The sequence below is a fragment of the Diuraphis noxia genome, unplaced genomic scaffold (assembly GCF_037042655.1).
Source record: "Diuraphis noxia isolate RWA-SAM2 unplaced genomic scaffold, SU_Dnox_SAM2 contig0001, whole genome shotgun sequence".
Lineage (NCBI taxonomy): Eukaryota > Metazoa > Arthropoda > Insecta > Hemiptera > Aphididae > Diuraphis > Diuraphis noxia.
Window position 1 is genome coordinate 80873423 of NW_028301711.1, and position 21401 is coordinate 80894823.

At 28.2% G+C, this 21401-nt stretch overlaps 1 protein-coding gene and 1 pseudogene across 3 annotated transcripts in view; both read right to left on the reverse strand.

The window, feature by feature from the left end:
* LOC149061989 (uncharacterized) overlaps positions 1 to 21401 on the reverse strand; it is a 354191-nt pseudogene that overhangs the window by 72995 nt on the left and 259795 nt on the right.
* Positions 1 to 21401, reverse strand: part of LOC107165676 (Lim3 homeobox protein) — a 45770-nt gene that overhangs the window by 10551 nt on the left and 13818 nt on the right. Inside the window, exon 1 of one of the 3 annotated variants that reach the window (XM_015514026.2) lies at positions 1481 to 1876. The exons of the other annotated variants lie outside the window; for them this stretch is intronic. Coding sequence (XP_015369512.1) covers positions 1481 to 1598 — 118 coding nt within the window. The 5' untranslated portion in view covers positions 1599 to 1876. Of the gene's footprint in view, positions 1 to 1480; positions 1877 to 21401 lie in introns of those variants that run through there. 3 annotated transcript variants of the gene reach the window in all.

Below are 21401 nucleotides of genomic sequence, written 5' to 3' on the forward strand. Positions count from 1 at the left end.
AATTTCACTAAACACGAATTATGCATACGAGAAATCCAAATATTGGCTTACTCTAACTTTGTCAGTTTTGTAAATAGAAAAAAAACTTTTTATACGAAAAATGTTGGGAAAAAACATTATTCGAATATATAGAAAAAAAATAGTGTTTCCATTTTAAAAAAATGTAAGTTGTATTGCACATGCGCACACCAAGTGTTAAAAATTTGAAATTTATCTGAAAATATGTGTTTAAGTACTCCCTATCACCTCTCGAAAACCCCATTTCAATACAAGGCCATCCACCTGAGGTATTTAGTGTTACCTTAGAATTGTGATCAACTGTAGGTATATTAGCGTTTCCCAAATAGTGGTCGCGATCCAATAACCGGGCCATGAAAATTTAATACCGGGTCGCAGAATTTAATGAAATTCTCATATTAAATTTGTTACTTATCATTTCGTTTGATAATTTGAATTTTTAAGTAAAAATAAATAAATTTATACGAATAACTATTATTTATAACATAAATAATAATTATTGAAATTATCAACTAGGCTTCACGAAAAACCCGAATAGTATGACATTCGCCGTATTTATAAATACATTATAATAGTAACAAATGAATGCGACAAGCGTCGTTGGTTGTTACGGTACTAATCCGTTATCTTCAAATTAATTACTAATATAACGATGGCTATTTTTTTTCTTGATAGTTTATAGTTATAGCTAAATAGCTAAATATTTATTTCACTTTGAACCTTGGTGTCTAACGACTACGACGTTTTTCGTAAGTATACGATTATTAACTCAGTTATAGGTTAATTAAGATATTATACTTTGGCAGTCTAACGCTTTATCATCGTACAGAATGGTAACAACTCTATTTAATATATCACTTCTAACATTATTCAATATTGACTGGTTAAAGTTAACATTATCCGGATAATGTTGATATTTCATGTTTATAACGAAAAATTATACATGAGCCAAAACGAATGGCTAATGTCGACATTATCCGGCTAATGCCGACTTTATACAAATGTTAACATTACCCGTAACATATATATATTGACGATTGATACGATTGAAAAATACCTTAAATTTATGAAATCAAATAATATGAAAACAATGTATCTTGATATAATACTTTGAAGTTCTTAATGAACTCTAAAAGCTAAAAAGTGTTCTAATGTTTCAACTTCAAAATAATAAAGTGATCTGTAAATTTTAAAAACTGCTATAAAAATAGAAAAATGGATAATAAAAGTTTCTTGTTTGAAGTATTTGTTACATGAAACAAAATCGTGCACTTAGAATTAGATTTTTTCCTAGAGCGCTGAATTCGAGTTGAGTCCCCAAATAAAAAAAAAAACCATCTAAATTTATACATCGTTAGCCTAACCTTAATGACATAATAAAATAGAAAGGTAGGTATACCAAGTAGGTATATTATATGTTATATGTATATTGTATATATCCTATCTATATGGAATTACATACCTAAGAGTTTCACCGGTATGTTGTTCAGATCCTGTTGAAAGAATCTCAAAAACGAGTTGGGCAGCCAATCAGCCGTGTCTGATTCTTCATTGCTAACATGCAAAGACGAATCTATCATTTTTGGCCGTTAAGACAAACATACTACGAGTCATCGGAACATCGCGTGAATTTTGAAGAAACAGGCGGTACTTATAATATTGTAATCACTGCGGCGGACAGTGAAATAATACAATAATTATCTTGTATGAATGGAAAAAATAAGAAAGTAAAGACTATCGAAAGCCGAAACTTTTTCGTCAGAATTATTGGTAATTAATTATTAGTAATAATAATAATGACGATGACGATTACAGCGACAGCGACAAACGTTGCGTACAATGGATTTGTGAACACTGACGAAACGCCGCCGCTGCCCCAACGGGAAGAACCGTCGGTCGTTAGGGGGCGGCGATCAAAAGAGAGGGTGCGCGTGTGTCTTTGTGCAAAAACATCGGTCGGTGGATGCAGGAGGAAAACCTGCGGCGACGGTCGGGGGATCGATAAGCACCGACGACGGGGCCCGGCCAGGCGGCGAGCGCTCCCATTCGCGACTGTCGGCCACACCCAAGGACACGTCGGCGGACGACGGGCACCGCCCCAAACTTCCCCCAAGCCAGCCGACCCGTAACCACCTTCTCCGCTTTCACCGTCAAACGCGACGAGTTTTCCCGCCGGGGCCTGGTAACAGTGACAGGTAATCCTCGAAAAGTCTACAGAGGACTGGCGGGGCAAGTGTATGTATACCTACCTACACCGCACCGCAGGAGCGTGAAGTTACTACTTGTAAGGCGATTTTAAGGAGTGTAAAAAAAGAGAAAAAAGAGGGGGGATGAAAAAAAAAACAAAAGGAACTCGATAGGATCGAGAAGGATACGTGAGCTGTTCCACAAGAACGAGAGGGAAAAAATGATATTATCCACCCTGAAAAGTCTAGTAGGTACATAATAACGTATAATACATGTATTATATATGTACATGTACAAGCACGATAAACGGACTTATTCTGCTATACAGCCGTGAAGAAGGTTAAAGCGCGTGTGCGAGAGAAACTTGTATACTATATAGACGTAGGTATATAGTAAAAAAGCCGAAATTCGGTGAGGGGCTTTCGTATTCCGCCTTACTGCTCGTACGTTTGCATGGAGGTGTACCTACTTATAAAACTAATAACACCGTAATAATATACTGATGCGTATAGCACACTGCTGTCTCTCGAGGGGTTATTAGGTTTCTATATAATTTGACGTATAAACACCACGGCCGTGACTGCTGAAATTCTATAGGTATTATATTATGATGTATGTTTAGGTATACGTATATGTTGTGTATTCGCAAGCAAACCGAAAAGTCACTAGTACAAAATTTAACACATTTTTTATTTGTATTATTTTCCTGTCAATCATATCATAATATTAAGGTAGGTATAATATAATACGTACCCAGCAGTCGATGTTTTTAAAATGTTATATATGCACACTGGTGATTCTTTTATCACAATTTAAGAATTATATTATTAACAAACATGAGGAATTTTTAAATTTTTTTATGTACCTACTTCTAAAAACATACCATCTTATACACCTTATACATCTTATACACCTTAAATTAACTAAAGGTTAGGGTTAGGTTTGAAATACCTATCAAATGTTTAAACATATTTCTATAATTCCACTATTTTAATGTTTAATTCTATTTTTGTGATCGATATGTATCTAGTTAGATAGATAGGTTTTATTTTTTACAAATCGGTCATACTCGTAGGTATAAAATAATTTTAGCTGTTGTTGCAATGTTAAATAAAATTATGATAATTCATAGTAAAATATTTTAAAAATGTTGTACCAATGTACTTATTAATAGACAAACATCACCAATGATATAAACCATTCATTTCAAAGTTAATATTTAGCCACTTGGATTATAGATTTGAATTGTTTAGGTACAATTTATTATTAATTAAAAACGTACTTAATTTATAAAATAAATCAAATTCTAGGTTCCAGACTGACTAACTTCTATTTATAGAGTATCCATTGTATAAATGAATTTAAGTTAAAAGTGTTTGTAATTATTAACTATGATGATTAATTAAATAGAAAATACTTAAATATAGTAGTGGTTATTTGGTACATTATTTTGTGTGTAAATATATTGATGGTACCTGTAGATTACCAAAAATATGAGTTATCTTTTTTAATCTAAGATTTTTTTCACGATCTTATGAAACTAATTATTCTGTTGTGAATCGAATAATATGTGTTTTTTTAACTTCGGATATAAATTAATTTTATTAAAACATACTAAAAAATGATAAACTATAATTAAATAATATATCTACCTATTTTTCCAAATAATGTTTTAATGCTGAAAAATGACTAGGTAGTCATAATTTATATTTTAGCAAAAAGTTAAGTTGATTATTAGAAGTATAAAACATTATGTTACAAAACAGAAATATAAAATTCATAAGTATATTATATAATTTGGTTATGATAGACAAGAATGATCAGAGATAATTTTGAATAAACCTAAATAAAAGTTGCAGAAATACTATTTTCTTAATATAACATAATTTTTAATAAACTAATAACTTACGAATAAATATAAACAAACATACGCAGACGTTAAAAAACTTACAACACATTTCTGCATATTAAAATGGAACAATATAAAAAACTTATCGAAAAAAATAACAACTGACGTAGCCCTCAAACGGTCCTAACAGAAAAGACGAATCAGTTTTAAACTAAGAATATAGTCCACACAAAGCTAACACACGATTTGATATAATAGCCATTGACGCTCTTTTAATATGCACTACATGTGGAACCCATATTATAATCAAACATATTTAAGCAGACTGTGTCAAATATGAAAACGCAAAACAAAAATAAAATTTATCAGAACACCTCTTTAAAATCTTAGGACCCCAAGCAGAAATGAACAACAGAGTAATAGATAAAAAAAATCGTATTTAATAAAATTTAAGAAAACATTTTAAAAAAACACAATAAACTCATGCACTTTATGCTAATAACCTTTGTTGTTGAAGCAAATCCATATATAAAAAAAAATAATAATAAAAATTATGAAAGCTTATAAGTTAATAGGTTAGGTTACAATGAAGTTTAATTCATCATTCTCAAAAATATCCTCATATTAAAATAAGCATATGGTATTTAAGAACACACGAAACATTTATTAAAATTTAATGGTAAAAAAATATGTAAAATGTTTAATAACAGTAAAGTACATCCTAAAAAAATTGTTATTATTAAATATATTTTTTTATACTCAAATTAAAAATTAGAGTAAAAGACTTCAGCGTAAAATTAAACTAGACTTACTCGGTATAAATAGTGAATAATGGGTTATGTATGAATATATAGTCAGAAAGTTATACGTTCTCCTCTAACCTCCACAGCATATTGTAATAAAATACTGAGTGTTAATGCAATTTTATGTAATTCTTTTAAGTTTTGAGCGATGATGAAGTATCGAGAAACTTTTGGAATTTTACTAATTCCATTATAATGTTTATGTCATAAACGTTCACCGTGTATTAACTCTATACTCAAATTTCAAGTCTTCAAAACTCAGACAAAAATATTTCATTGTAAAAAAGTTTATTCGAATAATACCAATTTGAGAATTTTAAATATATTTTGATGATTCTCATTTCTAATAATTTAAGAAGAGTACAAATTTGCCGATGTAAAATTTTATTTTGCGTCTGGGATATTTATGAAATACTGTAAATATTGATAGAAAACTAGAAATATGATTAAAATTATTAATTAGTTTTTGAATATTGTATATATTTGTATTTACATATATCTATAACGTAAAGTAATTATTGCATTGTATAATCAGAACATATTTGATGTTGTCAAAAAAGAATGGACGACGATTATCAGATAATAAATACTTTTACTTATAGAAAAACTTCTCTCCGCGTATTCATCGAAGTGATTGGAGCAAATTTTAAATGAACTTAATGAGCCATATCTTACGCAATTAAGCCATCAGCTAAACTTTTCTCACGTGAAAAATTAGTAAAAATTTGGAAAGTCAAAGTACATAACGTAAAAATAGTCATAAAATGCAAAATAAAAATTAATTGTTTGGATTCGCATGCTATTAAAATACATTTTATTTTCAGATATTAAGTTTAAAAAAAAAAAAAACAAAAAAAAAATGCAATTAATTCATGTAATTAGTCAAATTTTCCTATATTAAAAGATTAGTTTTGTTTTATTTTTATTTTTTTTTTTTTGACTGAGGTGCTTTAATTTAGGTGTTCTTATATCCAAGATATGGTTGTTCATAAAATATTATTCTTCCATCGACATAAGATAGATGTTCAATTAATAAATTAAGTCTGAGGCTTAGTTCATAAAATATGTTTTTTTGATATGTTCTATTAAGTTAATTTAACTAATAAAATGTAAAAGTCATGATTAATAATATTAGTATGCAAAAGTGCTTATATATTCAATTTTTATTGAAATGAGAATATTTAATCAAAATCCCAAGTTAAGAAAAAAGTAAACTTTATTAGTTAAGAACTTATTGGTTTCTATATGTGGTCATATATGTATCGAAATTGTGTCCTATAATATTTTAATCTGAACAATTTATTTTTCTGTAAAAAAAAAATGTTTTGCAAAAACGGGAAACACTTCAACGGAACAGCTAATATTAATTTGTCACTCGCATCACATATAGGTAAATTCATAATATCAAAGGTTGTAACTGAAATTGACATAGGTACCTACAAAAGTATAAAAAGATGTATCGTACAGCCTGCACTAACGGAATTCCATTTTATAAGTAACCTACCTACTATTATAATATGCACTGCAATTCCTACCTGTTATAACGCAGACAGTCAATTTATGTAAAATAAGCACTTAGGTAAATTATTTCTTTCTGTTTTTTTACTCGAGAGAGAGTACTCCAGTCGAGACTTTAGATGATTTTAAAAAAAATATATAATTTTTTTTTGTGGAATCTGCTGTGGAGTGGGGCTGTGACTCTGCATGCAGACAGTTTATGTACGAGTTAAGTCATTTAACTTCCTACACTAAATTTATAAGTCGATTTTTGGATTTTAGAAAAAACCATTTTGTAAACATTTTGAAGTAGGTATAAAAACTTTATTTTTAAAAGTTACAAAGTATACTTAGTATAAGGTCTATGATCACAACCCATATTTTTTATATATCTATCAGAAGCAGAATACTTTTTATAAATATGTTAATAAATAATGAATAAACAGTTTCATTATATTATGTAGGTAGGTATTTAAAATTAATAGATATGATTAGTCATTAGTGAACTTCAAAATTTTCTGGACAACTTCTTGGTATTTTCCACTAATGTAAGCATGAAATGTACATTGATAAAAAGAATTTATTATTTAATATTATATGATTAATGATTGTAATTAAAAATTATTATTATTCACGTATTTGATTAAAACAAAATTTAAAATTAAAGTCATTATGTTCGTTTTTAAACAAATTAAAACATTAAAAAATAACTACATATAATAGCAATTTTAATTTTTTCGGTGTAATAATATAGAATAGTTATAAATATTCCATACCGAATAAAAATAATGTTTTCAAAACCATAAAATTTAAGCTTGAAAATTAGTATTGCCATTTACATAAATGTATCACTCTGTATATTTTAAAATACCAACTTCAGGACGGACCACGGCGTGGGTGTAAATTCGTTTGGTAACTGATAGTTTTTAACAATATTGTCGTGTTAGAGGTACATAATATTATACACTGTGCGTTGCCGCCACTATTGTCGGGAGCATTAGAGGAATTATATTTTATATTTTATTATTATCGTGGCATGACAACAAAAGGGATATGCGCAAACAACCGGCAATGTATATAGCTACTGCTGCTTCTGCAGTATGGAACCTATTATTGCGACCGACCGATACGACAGATGGCCGCCCGAAAGTCACATTATTTATATTATAGAAACTGCCTTTTTATAATACGTATTTTTATGACGATTGTCCGAATGCGCTCGATGACGACCGCGGCGGCGATGACTTATGTTTTTATTTATTTGATTATTATTATTGTTATTTCAATTTTTTTCCCTGTTATATATCACTATTGTTATATTATTTATCGAAATTATTGCATTAATGGTCGGGGTATAGATTTTTGTATAATGTAACACGTACTCAACATGCCACCTGTTCGTTTTGAATTTTGTCGACCGAATCGAAATCATATTATTATACTTCGTACCTAAAGCGTATATACTACAATAAGCCATTAATGTATAATTGACACAAATATTATTAGTAGGATAATTTATAAATTAATTAGTGTACTCTTCAACGTTATTATTTTACTTTTTATACGTTGTTATTCTTCAACATTGTTAAGTAAAAATAATAGGTATACAGGAAACACTCGTTATACCACATAATACTATTTTGCACGAAATACCTACGTTAATTACAAAAATCACTTTTTTTCACAGTCGATAATTAGTTAATAAATTAAATAATGTTAAATTACATAAAGTAATCTTAATAAAGTTAAAGTTTTTATATTAAAAACGTGTTATGGACGTCATGTTATATAATTTACTTAAGGTTTACTCAAGATTTAAAATATAATTAAAGAATAAATTTCAAATTCTAATTATTACTTGATACAATACACTTATCATTATTTATGTATATCCGTATAGGTATTCTGGTAAAACATAGATGTGTGAGTCATGGGTATTTTTTGAATACTTATCTATTATTATTAAATAAAATATTGGTTGGGCTAAAACCTGTTTTTTTTTCTATTTAGAAAATATGATGACAAAATATATAAGTGGGACATGAAGAGGGAGACAATCCATTGATAGAACCCAAATCGCTAAAAACTACAAAAAAAAAAAAGACGAAGATATAAATAATGCGAATGCGTATTTTCTTGTTCAATATTATTTCAACATAATCACTATGATGGATATTATTTGATTAATTTAAAAATGCTCTCGCAATTAAATACAATATATTAGTATAAGGTAGAGTGTATTTTAGTTGCTGAATAAACTGTGTGTGCAATATCAAATTTAATCAAATTAAACAATGTTTCGATGATTAATATACCTCTGCCTATCTACATAAACAGATATTAGTTATTTTCATAATTTTTCTTTCTATTTGTTTCCATGTTCTAGATTCTGTATTACAAAATATCATGTTAATTATAATTGTATAATGTGCAAAAGTGCCTAATGTTTTTTTTTTTTATTTGTATGCAATTTAATTGTTAAAATCAAATACAATTGATCTTCTGAACATTCAAATCTTCTGCCTATCTTCACTCTCATTAATGAAATCTCACAAATCCTCTTGCCCTTGTACCACAAAAATAAACTAAAAAATACTCTAAGAAAGCTTATTAGAAAATTGTGTATAGGGGTAGTCTATGGTTATCAAAAACTAGTCCTTTTTTTATATATAAACGACTAGTATAGGTAGATGTAATCATGTTATTTTTAACTCTACATCAAGTTTTTACTTTACTTTATATTTACTCAGTATACATCACAAGTTGTGATTTGAGGCCTAGCTTATATAGCTTATATACTGTATGAATTTGATCGAATGAATAGAACTGTGAATCAGACTTATTATAAAGACTTTTGAATTAGGTTGAAGTAAAAATTCAAAACATAATAAAGTTTGAATGTGACAATATAGCATATTATGCTAAATAAATTCGTGAGTTTCTTGGATGATAAATAAATTTCATAGATACTTCGTCGTACTCAAGTCATGCTGTGATGTTTCCTATTTTGAAAAGTTATGAATGATAAATAATAAATATTTGATGACAATACCTAAAAAAATAAAAATAGGAAAATATTTTTCTTTTTTTCAAATTGTACCTATATGTTTAATATGAAAGTTTAATTAAATTAAAGTATACAAGTTTCTATACTCAAATAAAATGTACATGCCTAATATACATATATCCTTGAAAACTATTGAGTAATATTTGAGAGATAATCTATAATTATAGACTCTTAAATCGTGATATTTTAGTTTGATTTAGATATATGAACGTTTTTAATATAATTCTAGTCAATACCTAAAATATGAAGCGAGTTTAATATTCTCCATTGTAGAAAAAGAGACAGAAAGGTTAATACCAATGTAATGGCGTAACACCCTACAAATGCTGTTCGTATAATATGCTGTTAACTTTTTATGCGAGTATGGTTCGTCCAATGGTCATCTAGGTCAACCAAAATGTAATCATAAACTGATCGGCCGTATCATAGGGTCCTCGACAACAATAATACCAGCGGGAAGTCTTACACAAAGTGAATTAGTGTATACCTATAAAGAAGGGATAGAAAAAAGTTGATATAGAAAAAAAGAAAAGAAAATAATGCATAATGATAAAAGATTATAATGCGGATATAAACCGTTAGATAATTTCACAGTCTAATCCCCAAGAGTATAGCTCGATGGATTCTCGGTGGTGCGCGGGAATCGGGACAGGTCGCGTGCGCGGTTAAACCCCAAGAGTGTCCGATGGCTGATATCCATCAAACCTAATTATTATTTGCGCTTAGGATCGGTTTGGCACGTGATTCGAAAACAGTTATTTTTCATTCTTTCTCTTTCTCTTGTTTTTTCCATCCCTCGGTTTGCTTTTCTACGGCAGCATTCGTCCGCCTTGGGCGGGTGTACCAAATTGAATTATCGAACGTGGTTCGTAACACAAACCAGAGAGAGAGTAATGGGAAGCACACGCGCAAAATCGTTTTGTGACATCAAAGCGGTTGTTGTTGATCACAAACTGAATATAATATAATATACTTTTAGATAAAATATTATCTCTAAATTCACAAAATATGTTTTACTGTTTATTTATCTAAATATTATTTAAATTTTCTCTGCTACTTTACTTACATTTTACATTGAGATAATTAATTCAATTAAATTATTATATTTCTCAAATATTTACTCATATAAATTATATGAAAAATATGGATTTTTATCTAATGTCGGGATGCAAGTATACGACATTTAATGAGTATCTAATTTATCATTTTTATTTATGAAGGTTATTGAAAAAAAAATTTACTGTGTCGACTTAGGTAACTTTTATTAATTAACAATAATAGGTAATAGTATAGATTAGTATGTGTTTTCCCCGCTAAAAATCTTACCGTGGTCGTAAGTTTAATTTTTATATTTGCAATAAACTCCTTTACACGTGACTAAAAGGTGTACTTAATAAATAATCAGTACAGAAATATAATTTTCACGTGCAAAGATATCTTATGCACTAAAATTTTTTTTTGATGTTTATTTATTAGTTCAAATTACAAACCTAAACTAAAAATAACAAATATATAAGTTACCAAAGATAAAATATTTTCTGTAGTTTTTTTATAGGTAACTTAAATTTATCTTCCACGTGTTAAGTTCATAATAATAGCAGCAGATGTAAGGTAGTAGGTAGGTACTTCAGTAAATAAAAGTTCCTACTAGTCCTTAGGCCTACTAGTAACACTAAATTATATAGAATACGAATATACGAGTAGATAATATGCATCTGTAATAAACTTAATGCATAATTTTAATAAGACATAAATTATTTTTCAATCTGAAAATATAATTATTTCATTATTTTTGTTTTATACATTTTTTTTTTTCTGAATATGGTATAATCGAAATAAAGTTCATCAAATAATTAATAAGGGAGGGAGGGAAATAAAAGACCACCCGAAAAAACCACGACGACAGATGATTCAGTAATAAAAATAAAGTATCAACATCACATACAGCGAATGTCACAGACTATTGAATTATATTGATTCATATAAAATTGTTAAATTGACTAACAAATAACATTTATGTGTATGGCGAACAATAGAAACTAAAATGCACTTATATGTATTGGAGCTGATATTTAGCATCAGAAGTTTTGTATTTTTTTAAAACCAAGTTGTTTTAATATTATAAAATTAGGTAGGTACCAACTGAATGATTTTGTGTTTGATTCATATTTATTTATTATTTAATTTAAAAATTTTATGAATTATCATTCTGTTTTAAAATAGGTAACTAATTTTGTTTTAAAATACAATGAAAATAAATATAAATAATACATTCTTCTACTACAACATATCTAGGTAAGTGTTGATTACCGGCATGCGGCATCTAATGAATTAAAACTGCACGATTGAGTATTGTTGTACGGTTTATGGGGTAGTAGTATATATAATATTATATGATAAAAATAAAAAATGAAAACAGATATCCATAACGTGGACTTGTTATCGTGAAAATACGTTGCGGTTTTTTTTCATGAGCTGGTTGAAAAGTCTTGGAACGTTCTGCGGAATCAATATCTGTTGTGGGGAAAGGGGAGAAGGGCAAAAAACTGGCAATGCGATGACCTAATAAAATACGACGTACAATAATGCACGGCTATACAAACGCGGTGAGTATAACTAAGCATGCCCAATGTCCATTACGAAATTAATGTAGGTACACAAAAATGACGACACGTACACCATATATTATTATAGTACAGCAAGGCCACCAACATACGTGTGTACATATTTTTCCCTTCCGTTTCACCCTTATCGGATGTGTATTATTTTTGGGCGGCAGGTCGTCCAAAAACGTTTACCGCCGTAATATTATAATGTGAGGTTTTTATTTTGTGTTTTTTTTTCTCATTCCTCGTCGACGTGTTCCGCAGAACGCGTGCGGTTCACGTGCTGCCCCGACAACAATAGCGTTCCGCCGGTAAACGACGACCGTCGACTCCCACCGTTATCGAAATTCACCCCAGCCTACTACTGTTACTATATTAATATTTCGTTTTTTATTATTATTATTTTGTTATTATTATTATTATCATCTGATATAATTACACGATTGAAAGTCGAGAGGGTGCAAATCTGGGAACGTTAGGCGATGCTCTAGAACCGGAGTATCAACTATATTATACTGCTGTATGATAATATTATTGTAGTCGAAGGCAGTTGTGTTGTTGCGAATCGTTGTCGGAATAGGCGGAGAGAATTTTTTAACGTTTAGCGCAACGTCTGTACCATTGCGAAACGTGACAACGGTCATGACCAGGAAATCATGCATTTTCGTAGAGAGAAAACAATTTGGGCGTTTGTTTTTTATGGCATGTCAGTAAAAAAAAGTTCATTCTTGGGATATTACAAAAGACTCAACCCCCCCCCCCCTTCAACTTGCCAGCAAACATATTATACACACTTTTTATGTATAATCTTATCTACATTCTCGAACAATCTCAAAATATATACAATCGTTATAATACAGAGTGCAAGAAATTTATTTTATCTTAAAATACAAATATAACTTATAAGTTAAATACATTTTTAGCTTATACATACTGGTGTCCACTTTTGAGTTCATAGAAATACCCACCCGATTAAAATAAAGATTTTATAATGATGGTAGTGTATTATGTATATTATAAAATTGTTGATTTGGAAATGGGACTATTATAACTAAATTAATTAAAGCATTCAATTTCGTTTTAAAAAAACTTCTTAAATAAATGTATTTCATCGTGCTTTAGTTTCTCATTATTAATAATTGTATTAATATGTGTATCTATATTTATATAGTATATAATATAATATATTATGTACCTACGTATCTATATTATAGATACGTAGGTAGTAGGTACACATTATTTTGGCAATACTATCATGAATACAAATTTTGCATATTAAGCGAATACTCAATAACCTAAAGAAAGAAAGTTGTTAGGGTTAAATTACAATGTGTATTTATGACGGGTGCTTATATAGTATCCCCTAATGTTTTTTTTCTAGATCCACTGATGATTTTCATGGCTGATACACAAAAGACTCGAGTGATTTTTTTTTATAGGGCTATTATCAAAGGGATCTTTTGTTTATAACAATAACATTTTATTTATAACCACTTGTGACCTTAAAATGTATAAATATATGAATTTGTACTTGTATATTATCGTTTATATTAAGGTTCATTTAGTTAAATAAATGTTTCGATGTTTTTGTGAATTCATATAGGTAGCATATTTTTTATAAACATATTTAGTAATGATATATATAGTATTTATAGTACCTATATATATTAACTACTATTATAGTAATGCACCTATTAAAAGGCAATATAAAAAGAGAGTATGTTTTTGAGTTTTGAATTAGCTCTAATAGATACATATTAGATACCAACTACCTACGAATAAATAACAAACACAAAAAAATAAAATATTGACTAAGCATCAAGATCATAGTTTATTTAAAAGTAGTAGCTACCTAAGAAATTGAGGTTTCTCTTTCTCCTGAATGGTAAATGAATGTAGAGTATATAATAATAAAATCCTATTTAAATTACCTCCCCCAAGTGCAAATTCTCATCATCGATATTCATCACTTTTTCGGCACTATATTATTACTACAGCCATTCAAATTACGGCAGTCATACACAATGGTCCAATTCTCAGTAACCCTATACTGGACCCGCCTAGCTTTACAACAGATGGCCTTGCATTTAGAATATCATTTCAATTGTTTAAGCGTTCCATAAATGAATGTCAAATTCACCTCTTTATGTGATTGTATTCGTAGCCATTATTTAAAATATAAAAAAGTGTTTTTTAAAACTTCGCAAGTTGATATATTATGTACATATCACGTTGTTGATTAGACCACTGTAAAAGATATTATGTTGAATCTGATTTCAATAATTGCATACAAAAAACGATTTGAAGCGATAGTGGTCATGTCATCGATATCATATTATATTTTTAAGAATGTCTTATTGTTTATTTATATTCCTGTTAGAAATTAAGTAATCTTCTAAATATTACTATCAGTAATAAGTAAGCTGAACTAGTTTTTGCCAAAAACTAAACATAATTTTATAGATTTTATTACCTATAGGCATTTATTGCCTATAGGTATTTTTTCATAATACTTATAATATTACTAGCTGATAATAACTTAACATATTAGAAATATAACAAGTAGACGATATAGGGAAAACCAACTATAAGGAACTAAAAGTAATTGTAGTGGATAGGGATAAGTGGAGAGCCATCAAAGTCATTTAACCAATCTAAGGATTGTAAAAAAAAAAAAAAAAATGTTAGAAATAATTGTGCAGTTATGCTTATGTATTTTATAGATTTTTAAGTTGGGATAATAAAAAAAAAATATTATGTGGGATATTGTTTTAAGATTTTAAACTCTTAAACGATTATAAAAAAAAAATGTATTTATTATAAATTATCCTTAATGTGGTTAGGACAACTTATGATAGATCTTTTACTCAATTTTAAAATGTTTTTAAATAAAATAATATAATATATCATACATAAATCAAAAATAAACTAAAAAAGGTCAACAATTTCAAATATCTATAAATATATAGCACAAAGGGAACAAAAATATTTAAATTTCATCATGTCCAGTAAATGCTTTTATGAATATTTGGTAAACATTTCAAGTCTACAGTTCTTCATTTTTGGATTATAAAAAAAAAAAATAAATAAATAATAATAATAAAATCAATATTGTGAAATTGGTTTTAGGAAAAATGTCAGTTTTTCTTTTCTTAGTAATTGATTACTGTTATCAATTATTTTAAAAAGTATTGGAACAAGATCCAATTTTCTAGCATAAACATTGGTGACAACAAATAAATAAAAATGAAATATTATTGAAATAGGTACAACAGTCGCTCCGCTCAGAACCTATAAGATAAGGATATTATATACAAGTTATTTCGCAAAACATACTAAAAATGTTAGTTAAAATTTTACTACATTTTTTTTTTAATGATTAATAGCACAAATATTTTTTCCGTTATTTATATTTTACAAAATATTTCCATTAAATAATTTATATTTCCATATAATACATCAATAAGGGAAATTCCACAAACATTTAATGCTGGTATCCCTATCCGATAGGTGACCTTAAAATGTTTATAATTTAAAAAAAAATAATAATTTACAGAAAAAAAAAACAAAGACTAAATCTCCGGTGAACAAAAAACTGTATTAGATAAATGAGTTTTCCTGAGTTTTATAAGCTGAAAATTCTTCTAGAACCTAAACATCTCATTTCCTAATTTCCCAATGTGAACTTTTTGAATAATAAATAAACACAAATTATTAATTAATAATATATTTGTTTATGACTAACTTTTGAAAAGAAATATTCATATTATGAAAACTAATATAAAAGGTGGTATAATGAAAAAATATTTAAAAACGTTCACTTTAAAATGTATTACTACGTTTATTAAAATAGAATTTAAAATGAATATAGGGTAAATAAATGAAGAAAAAATGAGGCCAAATACATTTATTTAGTGAACATAAGTACCTACATAACATAAATTCAATTTATAATGAAAAAACTCCTGTACCTACAGTTATTTATATTTGAGATTTTTATAAGTTTATAGGTAGGTATATAATTTTATTGTAAACAATGATAATATATTTTGTGTTTTTATTTTAGTACTTAAATATAAAAATTAAATTAAAATCTAAAAAACTAGGTTACGAACAATTAACTTCACTTGGTTATTATTATTCTATTTATTTAAAATTACTAAATATAAGTATTAGATGTAACCAGAAAAATGATTAGACTTTCAATGTTTTTCGGCCAAAGTGCCAATTTGCTTGAATTAATTCAAACATCTACATCATTATCATTCGTAGAAAAATAAAACAAGATTGAACCTTCATGTGACACACTATAAAAAAAGTGAGTTTACAGATTGGTCTACAGATAGGAATATTTTTAGTACGTGCAGAATTACAGAACCATTTGTACACAACATCATTGATATTATTTGATTAGAATTAACAAAGTTTTTCATTTCATCATAACGGTTAGATTTCCATAATTTTAAAACCATATATCTTTATTCTTTATTAAATCGGTGGCTTGAGTTTTCCCTATTCCAAATTTATCTGCGAAAACTCGGAGCACGTACGCTCACATTTTTTTCTTCACAATATTATTTCTGTTTTACTTTTTTCGCTTGGACGTCATCATAACCACGCGCTTCAAAATGTGTTCTACTAACACTGAAAACTAATGAAACATAATAAAATACACAGACCCTGCGTGTTCATAGCATTGTTGTACAAGTTCCTTAATATAACTTTAAACTGCAATAAGTAATTTGTGTGAACCATGCATATTTTCAATTATTTTATATTATAATTTGAATGTTATTTAAAGTACTCGCTATATAGATGTATTAATGTATTTTTTCCCATAACAATTGACGGGACCAAAAAATGACCGTTACCGGCAGTTTGCAGATTTTCAAACTTCTCTCCTTATAGGATGGCATCATTAGTAACAACAGTGCGGTACGACATACAAGCAATGTTTTAACAATAGATTTTTTTTTCTCGAAAAGAGTGCGCGTTTAAGTGGTGTAATTATCATCGCTGAAGTCATCGGAACAGAATTGGATTTAGGAAACGCGTCACCGCGGTCCGAACGAAGGGTGGGTATCGTTTTCGTCCGTTTATCGATTCAATAAACGCCATACGTATGTCGTATGTGTACTTACGTACAATATGTATATATCGGGAACTCTCACTCACTCTCTTTCTCATTCTGCCTGTATACACATGGGCGGTGGTGGCATCGGTTTGGAGTAGGGTGCGTGCACTGACTCCAGGTGGTGGTAATTGAGGGTAGCAGGGTAGCAGATTATGTGCGCGTATATATGCGTGCCAGATGGTTAAGACGGGTTAGACCAGTAAAGCCACAACGGGGTCTCCCTCGCCGTATAATAATAATATATAAGTGTGCGCGTAGCAGTTGTAGTAGTAGTGGTGGTAGTATACGCTATAATATAGTGCATAATACCATGTATATTGTATATATATGTATATGTAATATGTGTATGTGTATATGTGTATATGTGTACGTCGTGTATATTTCAATCAACAAATTAAACGGGTCGACGTGTTCCTCCCACTGTTCACCGAAAAACAGTCCGTCAAACATGATTTATAATAATTATTATTATTTCCTATAAACACGAAGCGATGGATCGCAGCGAAAATTATATAAATACGTGTTTTTATATAGGTACGACGGGTGGCATACACCGCTGATTTTTTTTATTGCTCCAGACGACGAAACTATTTTTGATGATGTAATAACTTATAATAATAAAAATATATGTAAAATCATTATACGATAATCCGTACATGAACAACTTGGCCTAACGATACAATGAATCCGGATTAAAGTTTTTTTTTTTTCATTTTATATTAAAATTATTTTTTTTCTTCCTAAAAGTAATTTTTGATGCTGGTTCGTTAATGCCGTGATATGCCACTACCGCTCCAAGCCAACTTTTATATAAGCAAATCGAATAATACCCATAAGTCTTTGTGCGATTTTATAGTGAAAAACGAATAGGCTTTCAAATCGATTCGGAAAATATTGTGAACGACAATGAAAACCTAAACATTTCGCTGGCTTCTAAGCCTGTACTCTGACGTATATCTCTATAGATAACATCATGTACCATCATTACGAAGCTTTTTGAGTATTTATTATGATCAATACTCATTGTATACCTACTTTTTTCATATATATAGCATAAACTCCGTCCCTTCTCCTTTCACTCTTTGTATACATAATCGCTTAGCCACGTAACCTTTTTTTAGTGGCTTTTATATGAGAACTTATATCATTATATTCAATTTATTATGATCTATGAAATATTTAATTGCTTATGTATATTTTTGTTCAACGAACGCTGTGCGAGTTTACTGTGTTTCATTACTTTGATAGTAATATTATTGATTTAGTTTATTATTTAAAAATGTATAATCATAATCACGTAAAAAGTATATTTTTTAAATATTAATCTGTTATTAAAATAGTGTTTTAGTTGTATTGTGAAATGTAATTATGCGTTTTCTTGAACACTTTTTCTTTTATGTGTATGGGTACAGTTTGTTCAGTACATACGCTAATTAAATAGGATTCGTTAAATTATAATTTTGTCGTTAATATTATAATTGCAGTTCATCATTTTTTACAGTTGTTGATTTTGTATTCAAATTTATTTGAGTTTTGAAAATCCTAATATTTACACTATAAATAAAATTAATATAATAAGGAAAAGACGGGGGATTGATAATATAATGGTAAAGGAAAGTTAAGGGTTGGACAATACCAACAGTTGTTATAAAAAAACAAATAAACTTGATAACAAAAATATGATTCCCGAAGGATGGACATTGAAAAGCAAATACTAAAAGTAGAGTAAAAAAAAATAAACGCTGCAGGATCATAAAAACTAGCCCCTATGTTTATTTGCGGTGAGTATGAATATGAATATGAGTATGAGCCTACCATGAGCCGATGGGCAAATACAATTATGCATCGTATTATTTACGGTTCACAAACAGACACTTGCTTTAAAGATATACAAATAATTCTGAGTGTTGTTAATAGGGTTGAGAAATTATATTATTTGCAATTTGTTTTTATACGTATGATTTATAACTAATAAAGATATACTTACAGTTTATATATATATTTATTTGGTACAGAATTTACATATTTCTAAAGCATTTCGTTATAAGTGTTTCTTTAAAAGTTAGGCGTATATATTAATATCATTGAATATTCATATTTCTACGTACATCAAACAAAGTATGTAAGGTCATATTCAAGGATACTGTTTAATAGTAAACAGTGATGTATAGGAACAATTTTTTACATTATAAATTATATAAAACACTGTTCATTATAATTATCTTTTTTGGCTATTTAATTATTTATTTATTTGAATATCAAAATATCTATTATATTAATTTAATTTATTATGTTAATGTAAGCTTATATAATTTCTCTATACCCAACTTATAAATTTAATTATGTAAAATATTTATATTGTAGTAAAAAAAGTCAGCCTTATTTCTAAAACTATTTTATCTAATTCAGTGGTTTTGTAAATTTCATAATATTAATTTTAATTCAGAAAATTTAAGCTAAAAATAAAAACCCAAAAAAGGTTTACTTCAAAGGAAACTTTCTTGTTTTAAGTATTAAAAAAAATAAATGACGTTTTTTCTTCGTTGATGAATTATATCTTAATTTACCTAAAACTAATACGTATAGTACAATATCTATCCAATCAAATATTAAATATCTTAACAACAGTACTAAAGCATAATATTGTATGTTACTGGTATTCATCTATGCTTTGTAAGCGCTTTAAATTACTAATACGCATTTCGCTGCATTAAAATTAAAATTTATTAACAGATCTATGACAATATGATGTACAATTCAAAATTATATGATATGTGAATATGATTATCCGAACAAGTTTATAAAAACATAATATTCTATTCACTCCATCACTCGGCTTTCGAAACTTTGAATATGTTTTATATATAAATGCTTTGTAGTCATCACTCATTATTGTTTCTATTTCTATTTAGTTGCTTTGTGTTCGATTTGTTTACATTATTGATGATTTTACCAAGACCGTTGGACAATTTGTCATATGGGGATCGTGGAGACACGTGTGTTGTTATTGTTTTGCGTTTTAAAGGCGTGAAAGTATGGAAAATATCGAGAGAAAAAAATAAGCTCACTCAGTCATTTAGAAACACATTAGGGAAACATTTACAATGCACGAGATTTGTACGGGTTGCATTATTGTGAAGGTCTGATGGGTGTACTGTATTATATTGTGAAGTCTCGTGCAGCACAACAATGGCAATCCCGAACAATGACAATGTAAGTCACGTGCCATCTTTTGGGTGATATAAAACACACGGGCATGGTGTTCTACTTAAAAATCAAACATTTTTTTAATTTTTCGTGTTTTTTTTTGTGTATGGTACAATATCTACCGAAAACAATTTGTGAACACACGAGTTGTAGTAAGTAACCCAGGTTACAAAATACAATTTACTCACAAAAATGTTTTTCATAAAATAGGTAGTATGCTTAAATAATATAATACTCTGATACAGTAAAAATCTTTTGCAGAAAGACATCACATCGTGTAATAAATTATTCTCAAGAGTCCATTATGTGTATAAATATCTAGCATTGGCAATTTATGTGCACCAAATTTGCAAACATTTGCACATTTGAATGCATTTATACCTAAATTCGAATGTAACTAAACTATATTTTTTTTTTGATATACGACATTATAGCATCAAACGTGCATATATAAATGAATCCAATGCTGTGACAAAGTGACAAAATTAACAAAATAATATATTTATTTTCTATCAATAAAAATGAAATATTGACTTAATATACCTATAAAGTATGAAATATTTTCTGTTCAAACAGTTAAAGCTATAACATAAATTAATAACAATAATATTTGATAAAAATAAATTTAAAAATATACAATATCGGTAAATAAATTATAATATTAGATACATGTGTTGATGACTAATGTTTATAGTTTATTTATTTTAGTGAAGGTACCATTTTATTTATCAGTGTAGACATATTATGGTTATTATATATACACTAATACTTACTATTTATTAAATTTTTAGATTTATTTAGTTACGTAAATAAATAAATAAAATAATTTAATAGTATAATTTTAAGTTAGAATACATTTTATTGTAATATAATATATATGTATATATGTGTAACTGGTACCTACATGGCTACATATTTCGTTAAGAAATAAATTCATCACGTGTAATGATAAACATAGTTTTGCCTCGATTATGCATAGTTTGGTCTCAGTTAATCATTCTAAAAGCAGTGGTGTGGACAATGAGAGATTTGT